Here is a 15,000-nt window from a genome sequence, read left to right on the forward strand (position 1 = left end):
GCATTTCTCAACTACGACATTGTATGTATAACACATATTGCTATTTCTATGCTGCGTTTTCGCTTTTGTTTTGCGTGTGCGATTGGCTGTTTCAGTTGACTTTTCTCCGCTACCATTCTTCAGGTGTGTTGGCTAAAAGAAAGAAACGTTAAAACTGTTCTTCTAATTCCCCTAGTTCCCCGAAACACAGTCTGAACTTACCTTCTAACTGCTTTTTTGTTGTTGTTCCAGGAGGAGCCGAGATTGGGGTCGACTCCTTTAGCCATGTTGGCTGCGACGTGTAACAAAATCGGGAGCCCGAGTCCTTCTCCTTCCTCGATTTCGGATAATTCATCTTCGTTCGGAAAAGGATTCCACCCGTGGAAACGTGCGACAGCCAGCAGCTGTAGTTTAGGATCCAGTTTATCCTCTTTCACTCGGAATGGTGGTGGTTTAAGCGACTCTTTTGGCACGAACACTTCTACGGGATCCAGTGCCTTTTCCTTAACTTCTGGTACTTCGTCCAACTCCCACTTCGGGAACGACTACTCCGTTTTCCAGACTTCTGTGTCAAATAACTCCCAAGAGCCCAGCCACCAACCCATGTTTATTTCAAAAGTGCACACCTCCGTGGACAGTTTGCAGAGCATTTACCCGAGAATGAGCGTGGCGCATCCCTACGAGTCGTGGTTCAAGTCCTCGCACCCTGGCATACCCACGGGGGATGTGGGCACCACGGGCGCGTCCGCGTGGTGGGACGTGGGAGCCGGTTGGATTGATGTGCAGAACCCGAACGGAGCTGCGCTCCAGACGTCCCTTCACTCCGGTGGGCTGCAGACTTCTTTACACTCTCCTCTGGGCGGATACAACTCAGACTACTCGAGTTTAAGTCACTCTGCTTTCAGTACCAGCGCTTCCCCGCATCTCCTCACCACCGGGCAGCACCTCATGGACGGATTCAAACCGGTTCTCTCGTCTTACCCGGACTCCAGTCCCTCTCCTCTGGGTGGAGCGGGTGGTTCCATGTTGACAGGGGGTCCGACGGCCTCCTTGGCGGGGTCCCCGCGGTCTTCCGCGCGGCGCTACTCGGGCAGAGCGACGTGCGACTGTCCGAACTGTCAAGAAGCTGAGCGACTGGGTCCCGCTGGCGCAAGCCTCCGCAGAAAGGGGCTGCACAGCTGTCACATCCCCGGCTGTGGGAAAGTGTACGGCAAAACGTCTCACCTCAAGGCTCATTTGAGGTGGCACACCGGAGAAAGGCCGTTTGTGTGTAACTGGTTGTTCTGTGGAAAGAGGTTCACGCGCTCCGATGAGCTCCAGCGACATTTACGCACGCACACCGGCGAGAAGCGCTTCGCTTGTCCCGTGTGCAACAAGCGCTTTATGCGGAGTGACCACCTCAGTAAACATGTCAAAACGCACAGTGCTGGGGGCTCGTCAGGGTCGGGTTCTGGGGCGAGCGGAGGGAAACGAGGGAGTGACACCGACAGCGAGCACAGTGTTCCCGGTAGCCCCTCATGCCATTCGCCTGACCTGTTGCAAGCCCCCGAGTCTGTCCCGACCACGGGGATGAACGGCCGTGCAAACTCCCTCGATTAATCCCGCTCTAAATGCGAATCTCGAATGGACTAGTAACGTATTTGACGCCTCACAAAATGTTGTGCTGTTCGCTCGGAAACACTTTCTAAAAACTTTCAAGTTAACAAAAAATCTCAAATGTTCTGCAAGTTTTCAATTAATGCACATTCAGATATAAATAACCTACATGAAACAATATGAACCAAAGTTTCATTAATGTTTTACTGTAGTTGAATGTACATTAATGAATGTTAATTAGGCCTATCATTTTTTGTTAACAGTTAAAGTTATTATAAAGTGTCACCTGAGAAAGAACCGAGTGGCCATTTCACTTGGATGTTGTAAAGTGATTCAGTTTACAATTAAAATGTAATTTACATTGCTGTAAGACTGTTTTGGTTTGCACAGATTCTGTGTGACATGAATTTGGTAAATTAGGGAAATATTAAAATTCACATAATCTGATATGTGCATTCTGATGGGTATTTGACGAACAATTTTATTTTATTTACTTACTGTTGTTATGAAACAGAGGGAGAGAGAGAAATTTGTATTTTCCCCAGTGAAGTGGCCTGTCATTGCTAACTTTTTTTTTCTTTCTCAAAACCAAACGGTGGCACTTTATTCACGAACACTACTAAAATCCAATTCCTTAAGGATAAATTGCCGTAGTGTTGAATAGACTTCGTTTTTGTCATTTTCACGTTCATTTTTTTTAATATTCGAAAAATAGTCTATATATCGCACATTGGTCTTTGTCGAAACTACAGACTACAAATCCTGAGTTTGTATGACATGTACTTATTTCCTGTTGCTGCAAAAGAATGTACATAATGAAAATAAGATAGAATAGAATAGAAGGTTATTCCACACTGATGTAAAAGTTGGGTATGTATTTGTTAAAGACGCAAATTTTTGAATAGTATTTTTAGTTGCATATATTGACTCTAGTAAATATCCAAAACTGTACGGGAGTGTTTTTTTGTTTTGTTTGAGTTTCTGTGAAGAAAAACGTCGTATTTATCCACGAGTTGGACTTGATTTTTTGGAGGTCTGTTAAAGACGCACTTTGAAATGATTTGTATGATTTTTAAATTCAGAAATCAGTGTTTCACCACGTTTTCTAATTTATGTAAGCATGCACATGTAAGGTGAGCGTTTATTTCACATCGTTCATTTGAGAAATTGGCTTTCTAATTAAAGCCACTCAATAAAGTCAACATGTATTCAGCCACAGTGAACGATTTGCCGTTGATATTACTGCAATGTTCTTTAAAATAAAATGTGATCTGTAGTGCAGGACCTGTCACGCCATTGCATTACCTTCTGAAAAACAAAATAAAATGTGTTAACATGAATAATAACACATTCTTCTAGTAACAAAAATATAGACAATCGTGTGGAATCTTTTTATCTTTGTTAAAATAAAAAAATTAAAATAAAAAAAACTGTAACGTAAAATTATCCAGTCACTCAAATGTTGGATTATGTGCGACAATGTTGCATTTAGATTTCTGTACTTGCTTCACGAAATGTTTACTTTTTAAAATTAATCAAAAAATTAAATGGCCTAAATTTTAGACCATGCAAAAAATGTGCGTCTTTAAATTCGCACTAAAACAATTAGATGTAAAAGTATAGGCTATGTTTTTCCGTGTTTGTCTTTAGAAAATTTTAAACACATCTGAGCGCATATATTCTAAGAAATGCTGGGTTATTTAAACCCAAATTGGGAAAATATAAACTTACCCAAACACTTGAGTTAAATTAGTTTCTGTTAATTTAATTTAAAAAAATAACCCAGCAGTTGGTTTAGTCCTTATTACACCCAGAGTTTGGTTAAATTACCCAGCATTTTTAGAGTGTAACTTTTGTAGAGTATTTTAAAATAAATATATAGAACAAAATATATAATAAAGTGTAAACCGTCCCAACAAAATGTCATAATCAAAAGGCAAAAAAGGTTGACTGATCCACCAAGAGTTTTGGAATTGAAACTGACTTTATTTAACGTAAGCAAACGTTTTTTTTTTTGAGGAAGAAATGACATCACAGAATTATTAATAATATTTAATACAAATCGAAAAAAGCCTTTAAACACTGAACATTATATAACAACATATCACAAGAAATAATACAAGGCTGTTGTAGCAGTTTAAATCCGAGAGACCAAGTTAAAGCCAGTGCAGGAGAGAGAAAAAAAGATCCAACATGTTGGAGGTTCAAAGCACGCGCACATTGCGCCCCCATGCGATGAGGTCATAAAAACAAAACACTTAAAGCAATATTCACATTCAACGGGTTTATACTAGCTGTACAAACTCATACATTCGGTAAAACATTAAGTAGAATGGTTGCAATTATTTAAGATCTGTAGGGGGAAAACGTGTCCCAAGTGTACATTTTTTAATGTGCAATAAAATAACATATTATATTTACAATGCATATGACAAAATAAATCTTTACATATACAGCATCTTTTCACAGAGCCATGATAAAGTGGGTGTACAAACAAACAATAGCTTATACCAGATTTATATTTATTTATGTGCAGTTTCTCCTATTAATATCCGAGCTGGATATAAGAGAAAAAATAAATCTCTGCAAATATAAAGTCTAAAGAACAATATTTATTCACAGAGCTGTAACAAAGTTTACATAAAAACAAATAACTTTTTTCCTCTCTCTCTCTCTCTCTCACGCACACACACACACACACACACACACACACAGACACACACACATGCACACACGCACACACACACACACACTGGTTTATCTTAATAAGTTCATCAATGACATTTTAATTTTTAAAACTATAGAAAGTTTATTACAACACTCACAACTCTTAGTACCTGTATCTTAAATGTAATTGTAAATAGTAACTGCACTATTTTTTAGTTACTTAGCCCTTCATTTGCAATATGTAAATGCTGCTTAATGTTCATGTTAGTGAGCGGAAACTTGTGCATTCACCAGAGCGAAATAAGCCTCTTGTTTGGCCATGAGTTGTGCATGTGTTCCCTGCTCCACCACCTTGCCGTTCTGAACCACCACAATAATGTCTGCGTTCTGAATGGTGGTCAATCGGTGGGCAATGACGATACATGTACGGCCGAGCCGAGCCTCATCTAAAGCCGCCTGCACGATCTGTACGAAATAGAAAGTCGAGGACAAAATATTAAACTCATGCATAATTTTTAAAAAGGAGACACATAATGAATGGGAAGTTTGTAATGGAATAATTAAATTTCATGACTCTTAGGTTTGCTATTCTTTTGCTTCCTTTTCTAAATGTTATCACAACAATATGGAAACCTGCTTTAATTTCTTAGATCTACAGTTTTCTACAATTACACTGCATATTAGCTTAATTAATAAGATGCACAACTACAGACAATAGACGTAGACATAAACTGAGATGATTTTATCTTTGTTAAAATAAATAAAGAGACAAAAAATAATTCAGAGTTATGAAGTTTGAGATATATTATGAGGAACAAAAACTCTGAAAAATCTTGAGTTATATCCTGCAATTATACATTTTAATCTTACAATCCGGACTATTTTCTCTGACTATTTATTTATTTATTTATTTATATATTTATTGTAAGCGCAAGTTTATTTCTTACAATTTCAAATGTATAGGTTGTTTTCACAAATCTTTTATTTGACATTTCTGAGTTTGTTTCTCTAATAATTAGCCGTTTTTCTTGTAATTCTGAAGGAAAAATAGTCAGAACCTCACTGGTATCTTGCAATTTCTTGCATTTGCAAGTTTTATAGGCGATCTTGTTATTCAGAATTATTTCCTCACAAACTTGACTTTATAAGTTAAAGTTCAGACTTTTCTCTTTGCGGCTCTAGTGATAAAATTGTGATGTATAAATTTAAAAAAGTTTCACAGAACTTGCATTTGCCAGTTTGTGACTTGTGAAAAAAGAATATATAACAGTCTTATTTATTTATTTATTTATTTATTTATTTATTTATTTAGTGTTCAGTGTTTTATTTTTTTATCCATGATTTTAAAGATGTTCCCTAAAACTATCAGGATCACACACATACAGACAGAATTGTCAGAATTTTTTATATTATTTCTGCTAATTTCTGTTTAACAAAATAATATTTTACCAACACAATTCAAAACTAATTTCTAATAACTGATTCCTTTTATCTTTGCCATGATGACAGTACATAATATTTTAGATGATTTGCAAGATACTGTTTTAACTACATTAATTAGGTTAACTAGGCAAGTTGGGATAATTAGGCAAGTCATTGTATAACAATAGTTTCTTCTGTATATATATATATATATATATATATATATATATATATATATATATATATATATATATATATATATATATATATATATATATATATATATATATATATATATACTGTATATATAGCTTAAGGGGGCTAATAACATTGACCTTAAAATTTAAAAAAAAAAATAAAACAGGAACAAAACATTTTATAGGAACTAATGTGAAAAAAAAAATTTCTGTTAAATATAATTTTGGAAATATTAAAAAAAAAAAAAAAATCACAGGATGGTTAATATTGACTTCTAAAATATACTTAAAAAACATCCACAGTGCCACCTTCTGGTTGAAGACAGAAATGATTGTTCATCCTCACGGCAAGTTTACATGTATCAGATTAACTTGACAAAGACGTAGCTACTATTAAGCAGATTTGCGCAAGCTTTTTACGCACCTTCTCGCTCTCCGTGTCGAGAGCTGACGTGGCCTCGTCGAGCAGCAGGAGTTTGGGTTTTCGGACCAGAGCTCGAGCGATGGCGATCCTCTGCTTCTGTCCTCCAGACAGCTGAGTGCCTTTATCTCCAACACGAGTGTTATATTTCTGAAGACATGAGCAACACTGGTCACTGACAGCGAACGCTATTTTAGTAAAGTGTAACCCATTAACTATTACTATTTATTCATAAACTTTCCATTAGTTTTAATTGCTTTAATACCTACTAAATAATAAATATTACACACGCGCACACACACGATATAAATGATACAAGTTTTTAAAGGTAATATTTCATTTACAAAACAAAACAAAAATTATTTTGGTTTTAGTTTTAGTTAACCACAATAATCCAGAGTATATATAAGTGCAGGCTTATTTAAGAAGGAACAAAACTTGTTTTGATTTCAAAATGTTGAAATTAACATTAATTGCCATTAAAAGTAATTTTATCAAATAAATGAGAGTAGTTAACTCAAAAATTACTAAAAGTTAATTCTACTCATTTGAAAAGAGTTTTGAACTCAGTATTCAATTCACCTTTATTAGTATTGAAGGTAATGAGTTAATTAAATATATTATTACTTCAACTTAAATGGAGTAAGTTCAAAGTACTCATATAGATAATTTTTTTTAACTCAATGGTTTGTAGCAATCCGTTTCCTTAACTTATTGGGTTTTACAGTAGTCAGTTGGTTTGAGTTCGCTTAATTTATTGGGTTTTACTGTGCTCAAATTGTTTATTTTACTCAAATGGATTAAGTTTACAGTACTCATTTGGATTGGTTTTTGAACTTAAATGGTTTGTTGCAATCGGTTTCCTCAAATTCTTTGAGTTACCTTAACTTATTGGGTTTTACAGTGTGCTTTACTTCAGCAATGATGCAAAAAGCATTTATACATTTTACAAATTGTAATGGAAATCATTTTTACTTTGAGTGTTCTGTTTATGAAAAACATATTAATATAATTCAACAAATAAATGTTTTTGCTAAATAAATATGCTATATTATTTATTCAATATTGAATACATTTTAAAGAAATAATTCAGCTTTAAAATATCACAGAATCAATTTAAATTAGTTTCATATTTGAAAAAAGCTATTCAAAATATTACTAATATTAGCAATATTACTAATATTACTAATTTGATCAACTATTTGCAAAGCTATATGCACCCAAACACAATACAAATCACACATACACACACAAACACACACTTGTTCCTATATCCCAGTAGGAACTCTCAGATGATAGATGATGTTCTGCTATACAAACCGTATACCTTACCCCTAAACCCAACCCCCACGTAAATATCTGCATTTTTACAAAAGTTTTGTCCCCATGAGTCTGTGTATGTTCAAGTTAAAGTTCCCATCGGGATATAAAAACAAGTACACACACATATATGAATAGAGACATCACACATACATCTGGAAGGGTGAGGATGAAGTTGTGTATATTGGCCTTCTTCGCGGCGTCCTCAATCTCATTTTGTGTGACTGTCCGACTGTTGTCTCCGTACTGAATGTTCTCAGAGATGGTGCAGTCGAACAGGATGGGCTCCTGAGACACCAGCCCCATCTGTGTGCGCAGCCATGCCAGATTCACACTCTTGCTGTCACGACCGTCTACAAGCTAAACAATAAGCAAAAATCAAACACAACGTCAGGCGTAAATTGATCCCTTGAGCCCAAATAATGATTCACAGCTGATGGACTCACCACTTGGCCTCCGGCGGGGTCGTAGAAACGCTCCAGAAGCTGAATAGTGGTGCTCTTTCCACAGCCGCTGCTGCCCACCAGAGCCAGAGTCTGACCCTGACGCACCGACACATCCAGACCCTGCAGCACCTTCACATTTGGTCGCGTCGGGTATGAGAACTGCACATCCTTGAAATCGATGTTGCCCGAAAAGGTGCCCTGAAAAAGCAATCAATCAATTAGTCAGACATCCAGCCCAATCAATCAATAAAACATTACATTAAATACAGTTGGAATCAGAATTATTAAAACCCCAGAATTATTAGCCCTCCTGTTTATTTTTTTCCTCAATTTCTGTTTAACGGAGAGCAAATTTTTTTCGACACATTTTTGAACATAATAGCTTTAATAACTCATTTCTAATAACTGATTTCTTTTATCTTTGCCACAATGACAGTAAATAATATTTGACTAGATATTTTTCAAGACACTTCCATACAGCTTAAAGTGACATTTAAAGGCTTAACTAGGTTAATTAGGTTAACTAGGCAGGTTAGGGTAATTAGGCAAGTTATTGTATAACGATGGTTTGTTTTGAAGACTATCGAAAAAATATGTAGCTTAAAGGGGCTAATAATTTTGTACTTAAAATGGCTTTTGAAAAATTAAAAGCTGCTTTTATTCTAGCCGAAATAAAAGAAATAAGACTTTCTTCTGAAGAAAAAATATTATCTGAGATACTTTGAAAAAATTATTATTTTTTAAATAAAAATGTAATCATCATCAGGTAAATATTTAAAAAGGTTTAATAATTCTGATTGCAACTGTATATTATATCCTATAATTTTTTTAATTGTTATATATTCATATTTTAAATACGATTAATAACATCTAACATTATCAAACATTTTAAAAATGTTATTATAATATTTTTTTTTACCAAATTTTCTAAATAAATATATGGCAAATAAACAGGCCTGAGACGTGTTTTATAAATTATTTCATACAAATTGATATGACACAAGCAATGATACTGTCTGTTTTTACTAGTACTTTTACTTTTTTACACAATATTTTACTTTTAATTTTGACTAATAATAACTCTTTTTTTAAATTTCTCAGTTAAATTTAATATGCAATTAATAATCAATTAGATTATTTAATCATTACATAATATAATTCTAAGTAGAGTTTTATATTTAGAACTAGACAAAATTTGAATTAATTGACAGTCTATATTATATTATATTATATTATTTTATATTATTCATTCATTTTCTTTTCAGCTTAGTCCCTTTATTAATCTGGGGTCGCCAAAGCGTAATGAACCACCAACTTATCCAGCCTATGTTTTACACAGTGGATGCCCTTCCAACCACAACCCAATTCTGGGAAACACCCATACACACTCTCATTTACACACATACACTACGACCAATTTAACTTCTTCAATTCACCTATAGCACGTGTCTTTGGACTGTGGGGGAAACCTGAGCACCCAGAGGAAACCCATGCGAACACGGGGAGAACATGCAAATTCCACAAGAAATGCCAACTGGTCCAGCTGAGATTCAAACCAGCGACCTTCTTGCTGTGAGGTGACAGTGCTAACCTTTGAGCCACTGTGTCGCCCCGCCCTATATTATATTATATTATATTATATTATATTATATTATATTATATTATATTATATTATATTATATTATATTATATTATATTATATTATATTATATTACTGCACACTTACAGGTCTCTCTCCAGACTCATCGTAGATATCAATCTCTGGTTTCTTCTCCAGCAGTTGGATGATTCTGGCCGCTGCAGCTTTGGCTTTAGCAAAATCAGGAGCGAATGATGAAGACTGACCAATGTTCATAGCAGCAAAAACAATCACTGAAAATACCCTGTGAAAGCAAGCATGCACACATCAGAACTGAGTTTATGTGTGATCCGAAAAAACAAACATTTGTCACCTTAGAATTATAAGGTTCTATCTGAAATTTTGTCAAAATTGAGTTATTGACATTGACATTGACATCTTATTAAATGGCAACTTATTTACATAATGGGATGTTTTAATTCCAAGGTGACGATTTGTCTGATAATGTCTTCATACTTACAGGAAGACATTTTCGTATTCGGTGTAACAGTGTGCAATGAGCCAGGCTCCAAATCTGAAGATGGCGGCGTTGACAAAGTAAGGAATGGCTTGAGCGAGAGCAAAGGTGATCCCATAGATGGGCGCTTTACACAAACTCGACCTGAAATATAGCACATATCAATGTTAGGACACATGACACTCCAATATATATAATAAGTAAAATTAGACATGTTCAATTTCAAAGATTTCACAATCTGTCTAAAACCATAAAATTTTAATATTACTTCTATACTATTATAGTATTGATCAATTTTTTTTGGTTTAGATTTAGTAATTCTGTCATATTCATAATTTTTTTCAACTACATGTGTACTTTTTTCAATATGTCTTGTAAGCGTTTGTTTATTTTTCTGTCAGATTTTGTATATACGTATATATGAAGACAAAAATAAACTAACTAATATTATTAAATGAATAATAATTAAAATATTGGTTGTACCTTTAAGCAAACTATAAAATATCACTGTCTCTCAAGATTATTATGTTTCAGTAAAATGTAATTTTTTTTCTTAAGGCATTTTTATTGTCAATTTCATTTAAAAAGCCCTTTTGAAATAAATCATATTTTTTTCCAGAAAATGGTCAGAATAACAAAGGTTTTTCATTTGCTATGATTGAAAATCAGTGTTATTACACCAATTATTGATTCTCTTTCAAATTAAAACATTGGTAGTCTGTTGTCTTAAAATGTATAGAAACTCTATTTATATCTGAAAGCATATGTTTTCTGTTGTTTGTTTGTTTTTCGTTTTGACCAATAGTCATTTTATGCGTTTTACTTTATTTAAGAAATATTTAAGATTATATTAAAAAAATGTAATCAGTAGTTTAAAGAATAAAACAAGAAACATTATTTACTTGAAATAACCAACCAACTAACTAACTACAAATAGTCATGAATCCAATTTAAAGATTTTACGTGCCTCTCTTACAATTCCACCCACAAAGCTAAATCTTTATCTTCAAGATTTTCTATAATTGCTCAGCACCCTCTTGTGGCTCATGTCCTCAAAACACCCCTTGCATTTAAGTGTTCTAATTGTTATAAAGTGATATTTACTTATAGGGTTTGCTCAGACTGTCGATAAACTTGTGGAAGAAGACGTCTTCACGGGTCAATGCCACCACTGTTTTGAAGTTCTCAACGGTTTCTGTGGAAATCTGTAAAATAGAATTAATAATCAGCTTTCAATCAAACTTACATAGGTAAGCTTCTCTTAGCAAACACAGATGAACTAATAGGAGTATCACCTGGACTGGCACAAGAACTCAAACATCTTTAGGTTTCTGTACCCTCCGTTTTATGGTGTTTATGCTACCAAAATGGTAAATCTATGTGCCTGGGTTGTTCTTAACACTGATTTGTTTCAGCAGATTACACAATCGCAGATGAAACATGCATAAATGCAGTGAGTTTATAATTAAAATCCACAATAACCATCATTAAGGTCAAAGGGATAAGTATCTGTAATGTACTGCACCTTGCCAGACATCTCAAGTGCACTCTGGTCTTTGGAAGTGTGTCCTGCCATGGCCCTCATCTGGATGAAGTTTGCACCCGTGAGAAAGGGCACACAGGCGAGAATCAGCAATGTGAGCTGCCAGCAGAAAACGAAGGCAACAATCACAGCAATGAGAAGAGCACAGATAGTGTTGGTGGCCAGTCCTAATCTGGATCCTGCAGCCTATAGAGGAAACAAGCAGAAAACAGGTTTAAGTAAGTTATTTGGACACACCATTTCATGGCATAATAGTCAATGAGGCATTTTACATATAGATGACCTGTTGATTAGTAGCAAGCATTAATAATTTGACCTTTTATTGCACTTTTTACTATTTATTTCCTTTATTTAATTATTGATGTAAATTACTATTCCTTTCTTTAGTTGTAAAATATTTTTAAGAAGAATATGCATGTACGTTTTATAATGAGTTTAAGATAATCATTATTTAGAACACATTGCTTTAAAGTTTCCATGGCAGTGCTTCACTATTATCGTGTGACACACTACAGTGCAATGGTAAGTTTTTTTGCTCCTTTCTTTCCCTTTTCTGCAAATATTTAAATAAAACAGCTCAATAATGATCTATGTTAGTCTGTGCTGCAGTGGACAGATTAGAGCTGCTGGATTTTTCCTGAAATGCAAGTGGTTGTTTAACTGAGAGAAGAATAGAGTAAACATTCTAGTAATCAGGGGCGATTTTAGGATTTTTATTTTAGGGGGGCTCAGCTCCTGAGGTAAAAAAAAAAAAAAAAAAAAAATATATATATATATATATATATATATATATATATATATATATATATATATATATATATATATATATATATAAGCTTAATATTATATTATAAGTAGTTATTTAATAGTAAGAATTAATAAAAGTTAAAATGCTTGATATGGTAAAAAAACTAGTGCAAAAACAGGGATAGCCATTTGAGTTCTCAATGAGCCAAATAGGCTCAACGCACCGCTTTACTGTAGTAAAAAACACTTTCTATATATAAGTAATGTTTTGTTTCCATGTATTGAATAAATAAAACTGCCACTATCTAATTAAACGGCAAATTTATATATATATATATTTGTTTTTAAACCTACAGTACAGGCTAATGCACATATTTCATGATCTGAATCACAATAATGAATACGATTTTTTTAATACAGTGACTGACAGTTAAAATGAGTACATTCTCTAAGTGGTTCTGTCACTGTTTTAATCCTTTTGTGCAAGACTGTATGGTATAGTTAATTCCACATGCACTAACAAAAAATATGTTTTATATTGGTAGTTAATTTTGAATTTAAAATAGCGAAATGTTTGATAAGAGCTACTTTTGGAGGAAACAGCTGTGATTATGAGGTGAGCACCGATGAAACAGTAGATGGGAAACCGATTGCTCCTCCATGACATTGGGGTACAAGTGTTATCTATAGCAAAGAACTGCAAATAAGCAAATATTATAGGCCTCAGTACTATCGTAATCTATCAATAAACACACACCTTGTTCTCTCACTCTTCACAGCTGTGGTTCGCTGATCAAATGAAAAACAAAAGACGGGAAGTAGCCAAATTCTTCCGCTGTTTTCATATCAAATTTAAAGAGGATAGAGACAATAATTAGTGTACAGTTTATGAGCTAATCGCAAAAGTTTTAAGGGGGCTGAGTAGAAATCTAGCCTAAAATAGGGCTAGCAATGCCCATGCTAGTAATGTAAACAAATCACATGGTTAGGAGATGCTAATGAGAAACTCATACACAGGTTTTAAGTGCTTCTTGATAATAATTTACTTTTGTAACTTTAGAAACACTGTAAGAAATATTCGTAAATTAACAACTTTCCGTATTTTGTGATTCCTGTTTTTATTATTATTATTATTATTATTATTATTATTATTATTATTATTATTATTTATACATTTCAGTTCCATTGTGGGACCTGGATCTTTCATCTGACAGCTTTTGGCGTTGAAAAGTTTGGAAAAAGTGACTTTTATTGACATTTTTAATAAATTATGATACAAAAACCTGTTAATAAACTGCCAGTACTTTTTTGTTATTTTACAGACTTAATTCTCTCTATATTATTAATGTTACAATATATTGATTCAAACCACTAAAACGTTGCTAAAAATGTGTATTAATAATGCTGGTATAGCTTACTAGTTTTCTAATACTAATATTGGCAAATGTACAAATTATATTGTGAAATATTTGATGTTCTGATTCACAAATTTGTGTAAAAACTTCACGTCAGCATTTAAACAGCGTTAAAATGATCTATATTAGTCTGTGCCGCAGTGGAAAGATTAGAGCCGCTGGATTTACAACATGTTAATTCATCAACTTTTCCAAAAAGCATGAAAGTGGTTGTTTTACTGGGACAAGAATAGAGTCAATGTTCTAGTAATGTAATCAGTGTCTATCTGGTGTGAACAAAGCACATTGTCTGATTAGGTTTAAAAAAAATGATTATTGCCATCTCCACAGACATCAGTGTGTATTTTACAAACCACAAATGTCATAATTTTCTAGTATTTATGTGTATTTTCAGTGTCTGTAACATAAAATAAATATTATTTGTTTGAAAACTGATAAACCGTGATTCATGACAGTTCTCTTGTCTGAAACAGTGTCAGTCTTTGCTGGAAAATAACACTTGAACTTAACATTGAGTGTTTTGATCACATCTGCTTGATCGTACGTGTCAAAGGGTTAAAAAACAAACAAACAGCATCGTCATCAACAGCAGCAAAAACAATGTGTAAAATCTTAACCTACTTACCTAAATATAAATATATAAATAAATAGCAAAGTCACATCAATTCAACTGCCTGTAAGACTTTTATAAATGACTATTTTAGACTACTTAGATCTATTTAAAAATAAACGCTACTAAAAACTTTCTATTCAGTTCTATTTCATCAAAATGTTATGCTGAAAGGATCATGTTATAGTTATGTTACGTGAGAAAACTGTTATAGCAATGCCAAACCTGCATTGATAATAATAAGAAGCATTTCGGCAGTTGTAAAGAATTCAAGCATTGCAGTTTCAAGTTGCACTATTAATACCAAAAGCTGCAGTCATATGGATTAGCTCTCACATAAATACGACTGAGAAACAGATTCCACCAGGCCTATAACGGTTTAAAGAGATGGATGTAATGAACCAAAGCCAAAAACACAGGCTGTATCCCCGGTGAAAGCTTAATTACTGGTTCTGATGGCAAATCACTGTGTTCCACTCACCCCTTTAACCAGAGACGCATCTGTGGCTAATTTAGTGGTCAGGACTCCCACTGCATTGTT

General features: G+C 33.9%; 2 protein-coding genes across 4 annotated transcripts in view; one reads left to right on the plus strand and one right to left on the minus strand.

Moving 5' to 3' along the window:
* sp8b (sp8 transcription factor b) overlaps positions 1 to 2,882 on the plus strand; it is a 3,104-nt gene extending 222 nt beyond the window's left edge. The window contains exons 1-2 of one of the 3 annotated variants that reach the window (XM_056476221.1): positions 1 to 21; positions 232 to 2,882. The exon at positions 1 to 21 is cut by the window's left edge and continues 211 nt beyond it. In XM_056476221.1, the coding sequence (XP_056332196.1) occupies positions 265 to 1,578 (1,314 nt within the window). In that variant the 5' untranslated portion in view covers positions 1 to 21; positions 232 to 264 and the 3' untranslated portion in view covers positions 1,579 to 2,882. Of the gene's footprint in view, positions 22 to 72; positions 124 to 231 lie in introns of those variants that run through there. The other 2 variants (XM_056476222.1, XM_056476219.1) reach the window with 2 other exon arrangements.
* A 658-nt stretch (positions 2,883 to 3,540) lies between these two features.
* abcb5 (ATP-binding cassette, sub-family B (MDR/TAP), member 5) overlaps positions 3,541 to 15,000 on the minus strand; it is a 27,111-nt gene continuing 15,651 nt past the window's right edge. Inside the window, exons 21-29 of the mRNA XM_056474803.1 lie at positions 14,941 to 15,000; positions 11,670 to 11,873; positions 11,249 to 11,349; positions 10,148 to 10,288; positions 9,775 to 9,931; positions 8,049 to 8,246; positions 7,756 to 7,962; positions 6,286 to 6,432; positions 3,541 to 4,707 (exon numbers count right to left, since the gene is read on the minus strand). The exon at positions 14,941 to 15,000 is cut by the window's right edge and continues 24 nt beyond it. Coding sequence (XP_056330778.1) covers positions 4,507 to 4,707; positions 6,286 to 6,432; positions 7,756 to 7,962; positions 8,049 to 8,246; positions 9,775 to 9,931; positions 10,148 to 10,288; positions 11,249 to 11,349; positions 11,670 to 11,873; positions 14,941 to 15,000 — 1,416 coding nt within the window. The 3' untranslated portion in view covers positions 3,541 to 4,506. The remainder of the gene's footprint in view (positions 4,708 to 6,285; positions 6,433 to 7,755; positions 7,963 to 8,048; positions 8,247 to 9,774; positions 9,932 to 10,147; positions 10,289 to 11,248; positions 11,350 to 11,669; positions 11,874 to 14,940) is intronic.

This window comes from Danio aesculapii, chromosome 16, assembly GCF_903798145.1.
Source record: "Danio aesculapii chromosome 16, fDanAes4.1, whole genome shotgun sequence".
Classification (NCBI taxonomy): domain Eukaryota; kingdom Metazoa; phylum Chordata; class Actinopteri; order Cypriniformes; family Danionidae; genus Danio; species Danio aesculapii.